Genomic DNA, 14,537 nt, shown 5'->3' on the forward strand with positions numbered 1-14,537 from the left:
TAGAGGAAAGTTTGATGGTGATTCTACTTGCAACAGTTGAACTGTGTCCAGCTGTGAAGTTTAGTGTGTTTTTGTGAATGAAATGTGATCTAATCGATGAGTTCAGCTGGTGAAACTGGACTTAAACTATAGAAATGAGGCTGTAGCAGCGCTGTGTGTTCCACACTCATGTCCTTGCGTGCTAAAGAGCATTTGAAAGCGTGTGTCGTCTTGTGCGTGTGTGGTTGTATGTCACTGACCTTGGAGCAGTTTTGTGCTCAGGAATCTGTGTGTATGTTTGTATGAGTGTGTGTGTGTGTGTGTCTTTCAAACTCTTTCGCCTCATGCCTCAAACACTCCTCACACCTCATGCGTGTCTCTCTCCACATTGCTGCCGTTTCCTCGTCTCTTCCCTCCTCATACCCAACCACCTCGCCTCGTGTCGTCCCATTGGCCCGTCCCTCCTTCCTCTTTCTATAGGACACACCCCTTTCCTTCAACCGTAGACACGATAAGGCTGGGTTGGTGTGGCTGAAACGGCTGAACCGCTCTGTGATCCTGGAGCGAGTGGCTCGACTGGTTTGGTGTGAATGACAAGTGTGTGTGTGTGTGTGTGCGTGTGTGCGCGCCGACACAGGCTCAGTCATAACACAGCGAAACTCTCTCTCCTTCCTGTTGAATGATTGGACATTGGTAGCTGTAAAGAGTACTGATATTACATATCCTACTCAAATAGAAGTACTGTTACTTGATTGACATTGGAATTCAAGTAAGTCATACATAAAACGCTGAAGTCAAAATAAAAAGTAGCTTAATGAAATAGTACTCAAAGTAAAAGTTACTTGTTACTTTCACCCCTCACGTTTGGTTTTGATAATAAATTTTGCCACGGTTCCCTAGCGACCAAATCTACCACAATTGGAACTTAAAATTAAAGTTCTGTCAAAATGTACAATTCTTTTTTTAAATAAAATAACGCCAATGAATTAAATTCAAAATGTAAAAATCCTAAGACTCTAACTATAGCTACATTTATGAAATCTAAAACTGATCAAATAACCACTATTCAATGCTGTTTTTGGCGCCATGCATTGTGTTTAATCTGATTGGTCGGATATGATGTGATACATTTGATTGTTGTCTGGTTATTTCATTTTTTTTTTGTGGTTTCACAATGTCTGTTGATGATTTTTTTTTAAACGAAAAATAATATTTTACTCAGTAACGGTTGGGTGTAGAAATGTAACAAATTACTTTTGCAACGTTCTTAAGGACAAGTAAAATGAATGATTTACAAATATACTCTACAACTCTATAACTACAGGTACACATAAAAGCAACGCAATTACAGTAATGTGGTAGTTTCACCTCTGGACAGTTGATACGTTCTGTATCACTCTGTCCTTATCGTCATCACTAAGCTTCTTCACACACACACACACACACACACACACATTCTGCAGTGTGTGTGTTGTTCTCTGGTGGGTAACATGGGCTGTGTGTGTGTGTGTGTGTCTTCCCAGCAGACCTGAGTCGGTGGAGGCCAGCCCTGTGGTGGTGGAGAAGTCCAGCTACCCGCATCAGATCTACAGCAGCAGCTCACACCATTCCCACAGCTACATTGGCCTGCCTTACGCTGTGAGTACACACACACACACACACACACACACACCCCTTAGTGAATGTTTTTAGGTGTGATATAAACGGTTAGCACTCAGAGGAGCCCAGTGTTGTTGTCTCAGTCAGGATTTGGGCCAATTCCATTTTTCAGTTACAATTATGTTTTCAATTACGACTACAGTGACCCGCATTTTTTCCAATTACAATTAATTTACAAAGTCAGTTATAATTAGGTTCCCAATTACTAAAGTTTAATTAAGATTAATCACAATTAAATAACTGAATGAAATAACCTGATAAAAATTAACATTCCTTTTGTGTTAGCTTTCTGTTAGCATCTCTCATGATAACGGGTTCTAAATCAGCTGTAAAATACACTCAATACAAATATCTATCATCTAATTTCTTTCCTATCTATTGGTTTCCTTGTTGGGATTCATAATCAATGAAAACATGCTCCTAGAATTACTTTTTTTTAATTTATTTAAATAGTAAAATGTGTGAAAGCTTGATATGAAACATATTTTAATAATTATTAACTACATATGTGTAGAACTGTACATAGAACTGTAACATTTTTCCCTATTTTAGCGTTAAATTATAGTTGACAATTTTCATAGAATTTTTTTGGTAATTACAATGACAGTCAATTATCTGAATTCAATTACAATTGAATTACTATTATAAAAGCAACATATTTTTAAAATTATTATGCCATAATTGTAATTAATTATAAATTACGCACTTATAATTATAATTGACCCCCAACCCTGGTCTCAGCAATATATCTTCAACACTTTTAAAAAAATAATAATAACTTAACTTCTTCCAAACTATTGCTTTTGCTACTGTTTGTATTTCAAATATGTTTAAACTTTATCTCCATGTTCTATCGTGTCTTATTGAAGGGTCTCTACAGATATAATATACTATTTAATTTAGCTTCATCTGGGAGTTACAGTTGGCTGCATCATGACTATCTGACAGGAAATGGATTTATGATACTATCTCAAAATAAATGGCTTCCATATGAAAAGCTGCTGTTTTTTGTTTTGTTTTGTTTTTTTAAAGAAATGGCTAAAAAAAAAAAGCTTTTTATTTTCACCCAAGCTTCACAGCTTTGTTTGTTTACTTTAAATTGTAAAACCAGGAAATGTTGTGCGCAGACAAACATTTATTTTTCAAAGTAAACACACCCTTAAAGGGCTTTTCCCAAGTAATGTGATTTACATTTTGATTATTTATTTCCTCTTAACTAAACATAAAGAATATCAGTTGTCCGTTTGCTTTTGTGTGTTGGCTGTTTTTCATGTTTGGAAGTTAGTAAGCGTTTCACGGCTCCTCAACCATGTTGTTCTTTTAACTTAATCATTAGGAAAATCTTTAAAGAACCAAATAAAGTGGAAAGGACGAAGGGTTTCGTCTCTACAGTATGAACTACATGTTAACTAAACTGGAAGCGAGAACCGTCCTTTTCCTCTTTCTTTAGTGACACTCATTGTGTTTCTATGGTAACAACTGTTATGGCCAAATGATTGTGGGATTTGTAGTTTTTAAATGAGACAACAAAGTAATCAATATGTTATCTATTCATATGTAGCCTGTGTGTGTGTGTGTGTGTGTGTGTGTGTGTGTGTGTGTGTGTGTGTGTGTGTGTGTGTGTGTGTGTGTGTGTGTGTGTGTGTGTGTGTGTGTGTGTGTGTGTGTGTGTGTGTGTGTGTGTGTGTGTGTGTGTGTGTGTGTGTGTGTGTGTGATGTGCATTTATGAAACACTGCATTTGAGCTTTTTCGTACATTTTCATGAATTCTATACTCTAATGCGCTTGTCAAACTCAACGCCCGGGGGCCAAATCTGGACTTTCAGACCATCCAATTCAGCCCGCAGGAGAAATAAGTTAAAATGACAGAGAAAAAAACTTTTCTAAATTACCAAATACTTCAGTTGTAGTTAGCTCAGCCCATTTTAAATACGCAAATTCAATGAAACTTCACAATATTTGAAGGATCACTAATTTTCCAGGCTTTTAATAATCACATGACTGCAGTCATTTTAAATCTTACATTTTTCAAAACACTCAAATTTTCTTGAAATTATTTCACATAATTTCCCCCAAATTAAATAAGCATGTGTCAGAAAATCAATGAAATATAAAAAAGAGAGAATATCCTGCAGGGACTGATATCTGTCACTTATTGTCAAAGCAATGATCTCAGGTTTGGTGCATTGTACATCTATTCAATAGCAAGCAGCATTTTTAGCCAAAAAAAAAAGATCAACTCTGGAAGTTTTCTCTATGTCTATAGGACACATTAATGAAATCGTCATGTTTGAAAATCACCAACTATCAGCTATTTGTTCAAGGAAGTTTATCGCTCACTGTGAGACGTGTAAACTCAGATGTGCAGGTCTAATAATCCTCCTCCTCCTCCGCATTATATCTGCTGAGCAGCAGAATAAGACGGGGGCACTTTTATGATCTGCTTTTAGTAAAGAAAAGGTCTGTGGGCAGAAAGTGATCCGGCCTCAGATGTGCAACATGTAAAATTCCCCGAGGAGATCGTTATCTCTTCTCTCTCTTTTTGTTTTGTGCCAGAAATGTACGACTGTTGCCTTCGCATTGCTTTTATGGTTTCAACATTGCCATCCCCATTAGGAATTTGAAAAATAAGCCCCTTTTTTTTTTTTTTCTTTTTTTTATATACAAAGATTTTGTTGGATTTTATCTTTTTTTCATTTCACTTCAGGTTAGATTGACTTCAATTTTACTGATCTGGCTTTGGAAATAATGATGATTCCCCTTTAGCTTAATGGATCTGTAATAATTTGACTTTTTTAGTGTTAAAATGTGAGATTAGTAGTATAAAAAAAAATCTGCTTGATTCTGACGATACGATTCACACTTTGCACAATATATCTAAACAATACGATATACAGTGCAATATATTGCAATACCACTAATTAGAAATGTCACCTTTACTAATACAAAATGGTATGAAATGCGCTTTATTTTATTTTTAAAGTAAATGGTAACTAACTGTATTCAAGTACCAATATAAAGAACAAGTGGTATGTTTATCAAATTGTCAACAATATCTGAATTTTTTTTAAAGTACCCACATCCATCTATAAGTGTCCAGTATGTTTTATGAAAATAAAGTGCAATCATCTTCCAAGCTAAAATGCATTGAGGAGTAAGGTAGTTTAACATGGTCTAATGTGGTTCACTGACACCTAAAACCAGGCCTTTACGTACCATACATATGCACAATTAAATGTTTTTTTTTTTGTTAAACAAGATTTTTTTTTTAATTGATTATCACGCTGTAAAATATCTTTGGTTCTCACTCGCTTGTGTTTCCAGGTGTTGCATTACAGTAAATCCAAAATGTGATTGTGATAAACTAGTTTTAAGCTCCTCCCAGTTGGCTTTGTTCCATTGGGCTGGTCATTGTTGATTGACGCGTGTGAAAGTGCAGTCGTACAGGTTCAGAATCCAGTAGTGTCAAACTAATTTTAGATCAGATCAAATATGGATAAGTCTGATCTGAAATGGGCCGCAGAGGTTGGGAATCAAACTGTTTTTATATTAGTGCTACTTTGCATTTCCATGTGGAAATGATGTAAAAGTATGTAGGATATAAGGCAGTGGCTATTTTTATTTGTTTTGGAGAAATCTTTTCAAATGATTTGAGAATTGAGCAGAATTTTGGAAAAAATTGAGTAAAAATGACTTCCATCGAGTTCTTCACACATGGGAAAACCATGAACCAGTGCAAATATTGAAGAGTTTCATTGAATTTGTCACAAATTCCACATGACTAATTGTAAAGTTTTGCTTCCAAATAAATCTGTTGAAATCTTATGTATTATTTTGTATGGATGCCAATATTTGTTTGGATATGATACAATGATTTTAAAATGACTCCCAATTTCTGCTTAATTTCAATGAATAATTCCCAGGAAAAATGTCTATTTTTTTTTGAATAATGCCAAAATTCCTGAGCTTTAGTCCCCGTGGAAATTTGGCAGAAATTTTACGCCCCTTTGCGCCCCTACTGAGATATCCACAGCCAAATTATTTGGTGATTCACACAATTTTTCAGCCATTTTTATTTTCCCCTGCGGCCGATTTGGATGTTTTTAAAGGGCTGGATTTGGCTCCGGGCCTTGAGTTTGACATGTTGGAAGGTGTAAAACGCTGATCACATGACTTTACGAGCCGTGCATCTCTCCATCAGGACCACAACTATGGAGCGAGGCCCCCACCTACGCCGCCGGCCTCGCCGCCCCCCTCCATGCTGATACGACCGGGGGAGGGGGGGCTGTTTGTTCCAGGCGGGCAGGACGAGGCGTCCAGGGGAACCACGCTCAGCACCTCCGAGGATGGCAGCTACGGCGCCGACATCACCCGCTGCATCTGCGGATTCACCCACGACGACGGCTACATGATCTGCTGTGACAAGTGCAGGTGAGAGGGGGCGGAGCCAAGCTTTGTTTGTCTGGTTTGTGCAGGTTTGTTGTCGACTGGGTTCTGGTGAATGACTCACGGCTCCTCTTTCCTCCCTGGCCTCAGAGCACACACACACACACACACACACACACACTATAATGTTCTTTTTGTTTCCAGCGCCTGGCAGCACATTGACTGCATGGGCATCGACCGGCAGAACATTCCAGAAACCTACCTGTGTGAGCGCTGCCAGCCCAGACACCTGGACAGGGAGCGCGCCATCCTGCTGCAGACCAGGAAAAGAGAGTGTCTATCAGGTGCACAACAACACTACTTCTATTCATCACCAGGGATTTGTTTTCATGCAATAATGAGCAGGAATTGTTTGAAACCGGATGGAAAAACTGTTTTTTTTTTTTTTTTTTTTTTTTTTTTTTTTTTAATAGAATTGTTTGGTAAACAAATTGTCACAGTAATGGTTTAGTTTAAGGTTCAGCAAATTGACACAAAATGTGGACCAACATTATTATTCTGAAGTCCCTCAGGTGGAGGCTTCAGGTGTGTGTACATAAATACGGTACATAGTGTGTGTGTATTTGTAGGTTATTTAGAGACTAACTCTGTTTGTGACACACTGACACCTACTGGATGTATTTAGCAACATCTGCCCTGATGTTTGAGGTTAAATTACACAGCTTAACTGATTTTTATTCAACAATACAAAATCTAAAACAAAATTGATAACAATGAGATTAATGTTTAAAAACCACTTTCTAGAAAAACAAAAGTGAAAACCTAAACAACCCTCAGCTGTTCCTTTTAATGGTTTCAGGATGGTTTGAAACACACACAAAAACATTGTATCCAGTTCGAGTAAACCTGAAGACTACAATAGTAATGGTTTGCCAGAACTTAAATTTGTATATTTGCTCATTTTGATGTCATTTATTGGAGTATCTTCAAACACTTTATATCCCTAGAATCCTTACAGCCTATAGGTTACACATATAAATGAACCACAAACTGTAGTTAAAGGTGTTAAAATTGTCATAAATAGGAAAATACTAAAATCAGAAATGTTATATTTAGTAAATATACAAAAAAAACACATTGATCCAACAGCTTTCTAAATGTAGAAAAATAAACAAGACATTTCTGAACACTCCATCATATATATATATATATATATATATATATATATATATATATATATATATTTTGAACATTTTACACATGAGGCACAAAGCTTGCTTGTGAATGAAGCTGTTTGCAGCAAAATCTCTCATTCCCTTACACACACACACACACACACACACACACACACACACACACACACACACTGTCTCTCAGCGCACAACCTGCTTCTACACTGCTACAACGACCCTTTGACGCCACGTTGTGGGCTTTGCCCACTCGTAGAGTTTACGTAATGACGTCACTAGAGTCTAACTGTTTTGTCTCCACATGTGTTTCCTCTTCCAGATGGAGACACCAGTGCTACGGAAAGTGGAGACGAGGTTCCTCTGGAGCTGTACTCCACCTTCCAGCACACGCCCACCACCATCACCCTGACGACAGGTCGTCTCGGCAACAGGCAGGTTGACAAAAAACGTAAAAAGAGCGGCGACAAGGAGCCATCGGTGTCTGCCGCCAGAGCCAAGAAGGTTGGTTACCTCACGTAGTCTTAGCACTCTGTTAGCATTCTCTTAGCATCCTGTTAGCATTCTCTCAGCATTCTGTTTACATTCTGTTAGGATTCTCTTAAAGTTCAGTTAGCATTCTCTTAGTGTTCTGTTAGCATTCTCTTAACGTTCTGTTAGCATTCTCTTAGCATTCTCTTAACATTCTGTAAGCGTTCTCTTAACATTCTGTAAGCGTTCTCTTAACGTTCTGTTAGTGTTGTCTTAGCGTTCTGTTAGCATTCTCTTAACGTTCTGTTAGCGTTCTGTTAGCATTCTCTTAACGTTCTGTTACCGTTCTGTTAGCATTCTCTTAACGTTCTGTTAGCATTCTCTTAATGTTCTGTTAGTATTCTCTTAACATTCTGTTAGCATTCTCTTAGCGTTCTGTTAGCGTTCTCTAAACGTTCTGTTAGCGTTCTCTGAATGTTCTGTAAGCGTTCTCTTAACGTTCTGTAAGCGTTCTCTTAACGTTCTGTAAGCGTTCTCTTAACGTTCTGTTAGCGTTGTCTTAGCGTACTGTTAGCATTCTCTTAGTATTCTCTTAACGTTCTGTTAGCATTCTCTTAGCGTTCTGTTAGCATTCTCTTAACGTTCTGTTCGCATTTTCTTAGCGTTCTGTTAGCATTCTCTTAGCGTTCTGTTAGCATTCTCTTAACGTTCTGTTAGCATTCTCTTAATGTTCTGTTAGCATTCTCTTAACATTCTGTTAGCATTCTCTTAGCGTTCTGTTAGCGTTCTCTAAACGTTCTGTTAGTGTTCTCTGAATGTTCTGTAAGCGTTCTCTTAACGTTCTGTAAGCGTTCTCTTAACGTTCTGTAAGCGTTCTCTTAACGTTCTGTAAGCGTTCTCTTAACGTTCTGTAAGCGTTCTCTTAACGTTCTGTTAGCGTTGTCTTAGCGTACTGTTAGCATTCTCTTAGTATTCTCTTAACGTTCTGTTAGCATTCTCTTAGCGTTCTGTTAGCATTCTCTTAACGTTCTGTTCGCATTTTCTTAGCGTTCTGTTAGCATTCTCTTAGCATTCTCTTAGTGTTCTGTTAGCGTTCTGTTAGCATTCTCATGATTTTCTCATTAAGAGTTTCTGTGATAATAAAAAGCTTAAAGTTCTTCTCCTCTGTGGCAGGCCTTCAGAGAGGGATCTAGAAAGTCCTCCAGGGTGAAGGTAAGCTCACACACATCCACACACCCATACATTCATTCACACAGACACACCCTGCTGACTGCTCCACGGTGTGTCTCAGGGTTCCGTCCCAGAGCAGGAGTTGGTGGAGCAGCCGACCCTCTGGGAGAATAAGATTAAGACGTGGATGGAGCGCTACGAGGAGGCCAGCAGCAACCAGTACAGCGAGGACGTCCAGGTCCTGCTACGCGTGAAGGAGGCGGGCGACGGCAAGAGTCTGGCGTACAACACCCACCTGGCAACGTTCAAGCCTCCCGTGGAGGTAAAAGCTCACGAAACGCAAATTAACAGCACAGGGTCACCTCAGCGTCTGATTCACCTGCTCTTGTCTCATCTTTCAGAGCCAAGTTCAGAAAAACAAGAGGATCCTCAAAGCAGTGCGAGACTTGGCCGCAGACTCCCTGATCATCGAGTATAGGGGGAAATTTATGCTGCGTCAGCAGTTTGAAGCCAACGGCTACTTCCTCAAGAGGTCAGCACTTTCCCCTCTGCACTCACTCATTAGAACGAGAGGAAGCACCTTATAGGGCGCTGTCGGTAGCCTTAAAGAGGCCTAGAAATAGGGTTTCATTCCACCCCGGGGGGTACCACCTAATTTTTTAAATATTTTACATCAGAAATATATAGAGATTCCTCGGGAAGAAGTTTTCCGCACACAGCTTTGCAGTTTTAAGGGAAAACCTCGGGAATTTTGCACTTTCAAACCTGTTTATCAAATAAACCCAAAAATAACGAATCACCACTTGAGGTACAAAATAAACCAGTTTGAAATGTGTGATATACCTGAAGTTGTTATCTAGGAACAGTAAACATTATAAAATTATTTACATTACTTCTCATTATGTTATTCCAATTCAAAGGTAAATATCAATATCACTGTTCTCACTATCATATTAACATGAAACACTATCCTCAGTTGATCTCACATTGTCACTACTAGAGGGCGACCGTGGCTCAGGTGGTAGTGGGTCGTCTTCTGATCGAGAGGTTGGGGGTTCGATCCCAGTACCTGACTGTGTCGAAGTGTCCTTGGGCAAGACACTGAACCCTAAGTTGCTCCCAGTGGTCGACTAGCGCCTTGCATGGCAGTCCTGTCCCACTGGTGTGTGAATGTGAGAGTGAATGAGCTGATATGTAAAGCGCTTTGAGACTGCTTCAGTGTGGTGATAAAGCGCTATATAAAATCATGTCCATTTACCATTTACCATTTAGTGCAGTGCCCATAGGAAGTATGTATTACTATAGAAAAGTGAGAGGTTCAGTAGCTTTTTCATGGATGGTTAAATGAGGTTGTGTTTGAAGGTGGGACGTCAGGGACATTTAGGTTTGTTGTGAAATGTGTAGAGTGATAACTATTGTGTTTTCATATATTAAAATGAATAAATTGGGGAAAAAGCAACAAATCAGCATGAAGTTATGCCTGGAGAAACACTTTCAGACACTCACGTTTAGTGCTGCAGCTATTTTTGTAATCGAGTATTTCGTTGATTTTTTTCATCGATTAATCGAGTAATCAGAAAAATTGCACTTTTGTGTTTGTAAACAACTATATCAGTAGTGTGTTAGGAAATGTGAAAGACCTCTTAAAATGAGCAAGTGTCAGTTATTCCTCAAAGTTTAATTAAAAATTATTTTTCAAATCTTCAACTTAACATTAAACAAATGCCAAGGCAAAAAATTAAATATACAACCTACTTCCTTAGATTTATCATAATAAAAAGACTAAAGTAAAACGGGTGTAGCCACTGTTATAGCCCATGTGGTAGGCGTGCAGCTTCCTCCACAGTGCATGAGGATAAAGCTGTTCATGCTGTCATGTGATGTACTGTGGGAGACAAACAACAACTCATTAGTAAATCTAGTCACAATGAACACATTTACATAGGTCAGTGCTGGACCACCAATGTCAGAATTAGAGCTGAACGATTTTTTTTTCCTCATTGCAATTAAATATGCCATTATTTTTTTCAAGGGCCTCTTTTCATGTAATTTTCAATGAATACAAGCAATAAATCAATCTGTTTAATAATAAACCATTTTAGATGTATTTAAACTTTGAATAAATTTTAAAGCGCAGATTACAACAATAAAGCAAATAAATCTGTGGCTTTACCTCTTCAACATATCTAACTAACTTCACGTTTCATGAAACATGTAAAAATGTGGACTGCACTTCTTAAACACTCTCTGAACTTAACAGGACAGGACAAGAAGATTTTGCGATTAGACAATTGTGTTTTATGATATCGCCCTAGTCAGAATACTCTCATCTGATTTCATTTGAGCTGCCTCACAAAGAAGTCCTACATTAAAGATATGAAGAATAAATTCTAAACCCAGTTGGGAATATATTAAAAATGTTTTGAAACTTTTGAAATCTTGTTGTTTTGTGTACTTTAGTTGACATTTTGTTGATTTTTCTGCTGTTTTTGGAGTTATTTTCTGTATCATGTTGGCTTTCATATTGATTTCAACTTCTTGAATTACAGTTTTGGGGGGGACACAAAAGTAAACAAAGGTTCCACATGTTTGCTGTAAAAAATGTAATCATTGAGGACTGGTTTAGTGATGATGTTATGACTGTAGTGCTGACCTCACTCGTTTCCCCACAGGCCCTACCCATTTGTGTTATTTTACTCCAAGTTTGACGACCTGGAGATGTGCGTTGACGCACGTAGCTTCGGCAACGAAGCGCGATTCATCCGCCGTTCCTGCTCGCCTAACTCTGAAGTACGTGAGTCGTCCTGAAATGTTTTGCCTGTTTGCTTCGACACTTTCAGTTAATGCTGGTGTTTGCTCACAGGTACGGCACGTCGTGGAGGACGGCATGTTGCACCTGTACATCTACTCCCTGAGGCCCATCGCCAAAGGCACAGAGATCACCATCGGGTTTGACTATGACTATGGCAGCTGGTGAGTTACCACAGGTTTTGTTGGATATAAACTTGTCCATCGTTTTTACAAATGTGGCCTAAAACCTTCCAAATGTACTTATTAAAAAATTTGTGCCTATCAAAATGCATTATTAGGCACCATGTTAATTTTTATTAACTTTTAAAAATGGGACTACTTTACAGTTTTAGAGCTTGTGTTCAGCCATCTTGAAATCACGTGATTGATGATGTCACACGGCTGCACTGCCTGTAAACATCCCATTGTTTTATATTGAAAGGAAACATTCAGCCTGATTTTTAGATCATTTGGCAGCTTTTTGAGCCACAATGACAACTTGTGCTGTTTTTGGTTGCCGATATAACCCTCTTTGTTTACCAAAAGAGGATCAAAAACTAGCTAAGCGAGTAATCACGGACTGTTGAAGATACACAAACCCTGAGAATAGAAGTCTTTTCTAGGTGGGAGTCCTTCAAAAACCCACAAATCGACAACAAGAACACACAAAATAACAAAAACATATATAACAACTCTACAAATATAGAATTAGCCACAGAAAGTTCCAAATATGACAGAAATATACTTTCTTTAACTTTTCAGTTTTTTTCAGAGCAACCAAAATCGGCACAGTTTGGCTTTTTGACCAAAAAAGCTGCTAAATGATCTAAAAAAAAAAAACAGGCTGAATGCTTCACTCCAATAGAAAACAATGGGATGTTTACATGTTTCATCAATCACATGATTCAAGGTGGAGGAACACAGGCTCTAAAACTGTAAAGTCCCATTTTTGAAAGACAATTAAAACTGATATGGTGCATAATAAAGAGCTTTGTTAGGCATAGATATTCTAAGTACATTTCAAAGGTTTTAGGCCACAGTGGTACAAACAGTGGCTGATAAGTTTTAACTAATCCTTCCATCACGTCCTGATCATCTCAAATCTTCACTCTGCAGTAAATACAAGGTGGACTGCGCCTGCCTGAAGGGTAACGAGGAGTGTCCGGTGCTCAAGCACAACCTGGAACCCACAGAGAACCTTGGCAGACGCAGAGGAAGCCGTAAGGACAAGGAGTTGCCGCGGGACGAGCTGGGCCAGAACCAGAACCTGAGTTTGGACCTGGAAGGAAAGGCAAAGGGCATCGGAGACGGAAAGCAGAGGAAACTGTCTCCTCTGCGTCTCTCCATCTCCAACAACCAGGTAGGAGGAGAGTCAGAGCACGCTGCCAGCACACTGGTTACCATCGTTACTCACTCTTTGGTTAATTACCCTGTGTTACCCATCATCCCTTTGTGCGTTTGCATGCGTCTCTTCCTACCAATCAAAGCACAAACTCAGCCCAGATGTTCCCTACACAAAGAAATCAAACATTCGACTGCTTTTATGAATCAAACGTGGACAACAAAGTTTGGCTTTTTTGACAAAACATTTAAGTCGATAGAATCATTTTAACAGTCGCTTAGATTAATTTTTTTAGATGTGAGTCTCCGTTACCGTTGCTTTTCAACCCAGTTAATGTCCAGTCTGTGTTGGTTTTAACTCGTTTGATTGAATTCATTCTGTGTGAGGGTTCACATAGTTTCAAATGAAAAACCACAGGCTTCACATGGACCAATGATTCCATTCAACTGAGATTCCACTGGGTGGTTTTAAATGGAGCTGGCGGGAAATCATCATCTGGACCTGGCAACACTGCACACACTCCCACATCGAGGATTTCTGAACATGTTGCCATGTTGGAAGTCTACACAGTAGTCTGTCCTGAAATATTTTGACTTTAAGGATCATTTGTTTTTTTTTTCAGCCACATTTATTGTCTTCATGGAAAATAAAATTCTTTCTCATGCACTAGTATTTCCCCATAACCATAGCCTCTCTGCTTTATGTCGCCACCACCGTGCTTTATAGTGGGAATGTGGCTGTTATCTCTGTTTACATGAAACTGAGGGAAACCTAAAAAACAATGTAGTATACATGCCAGGCCAATAGATTGCGTTTTGCAATGAATCAAAATAAGCTTCATGTGTCGCTACACGCTATATACCGTTTACTGCTGCAACACACACGGCTCAGAGAGCTGCTCTCTACACATGTGAAAACACACAGCTCCACAACGAGTCCAGAACGAGTTGTTTATGCATTTTTTAGCATAATTTATTCATGTACCAGAGGACATTCATCAATTCCCCTCCTCAGAAAACATTAGCGTATCTTTCTCTCACTAATCGAAGCACACACACCGCACAGCGTCTGAGCTGAGTCTAACCAGAGTCAGTGTTAAAAAGACCCAAGCAACATTTACAGCTCTAAGTAGGAGTGCAACACTGTGATTGTCGTCAGAAAGAAATACAATACGTCTCCGCTGATCAAATTGATGGTGAAGAAACATTTTGTTGGTGTTCATCACTCTTTGAAATTTAACTAAACTTCTCCAACAGTGTTCTAAGACACAGAAAGTGTTGGTTTCATATTTACATGGAAACGGAGAGGGAAGCATTTTCAAAAACGTCGACTCAGGAGCCCGTTTTTAAAAAGTTCCATTTTCAAGCACCGTGTAAACGTACATACAAAACATAACAAAACTTTTGCTTTTCAGTAGAAAACGTTCCTGTGTAAACAGAGCATCAGCTTGTCCACCAGTGTTTTCCTAGAGATTCACAAACAGCCTCTCAGGTTTATGCCACCACCACCGTGCTTTACAGTGGGAATGTGGCATCAGAAGTTGTGGAATGTCTT

General features: G+C 38.8%; 1 protein-coding gene across 3 annotated transcripts in view; it reads left to right on the top strand.

Annotated features, from left to right (window-relative positions):
* The window catches only part of kmt2e (lysine (K)-specific methyltransferase 2E), a 53,416-nt gene that overhangs the window by 27,222 nt on the left and 11,657 nt on the right, over positions 1 to 14,537 (top strand). For 2 of the 3 annotated variants that reach the window (XM_028449106.1, XM_028449109.1), the window contains exons 3-12: positions 1,503 to 1,617; positions 5,839 to 6,068; positions 6,228 to 6,367; positions 7,533 to 7,714; positions 8,855 to 8,893; positions 8,973 to 9,173; positions 9,253 to 9,383; positions 11,524 to 11,641; positions 11,715 to 11,824; positions 12,758 to 13,001. In XM_028449106.1, coding sequence (XP_028304907.1) covers positions 1,503 to 1,617; positions 5,839 to 6,068; positions 6,228 to 6,367; positions 7,533 to 7,714; positions 8,855 to 8,893; positions 8,973 to 9,173; positions 9,253 to 9,383; positions 11,524 to 11,641; positions 11,715 to 11,824; positions 12,758 to 13,001 — 1,510 coding nt within the window. The remainder of the gene's footprint in view (positions 1 to 1,502; positions 1,618 to 5,838; positions 6,069 to 6,227; positions 6,368 to 7,532; positions 7,715 to 8,854; positions 8,894 to 8,972; positions 9,174 to 9,252; positions 9,384 to 11,523; positions 11,642 to 11,714; positions 11,825 to 12,757; positions 13,002 to 14,537) is intronic. The other variant, XM_028449107.1, reaches the window with a different exon arrangement.

This window comes from Gouania willdenowi, chromosome 6, assembly GCF_900634775.1.
Source record: "Gouania willdenowi chromosome 6, fGouWil2.1, whole genome shotgun sequence".
Taxonomy (NCBI): domain Eukaryota; kingdom Metazoa; phylum Chordata; class Actinopteri; order Blenniiformes; family Gobiesocidae; genus Gouania; species Gouania willdenowi.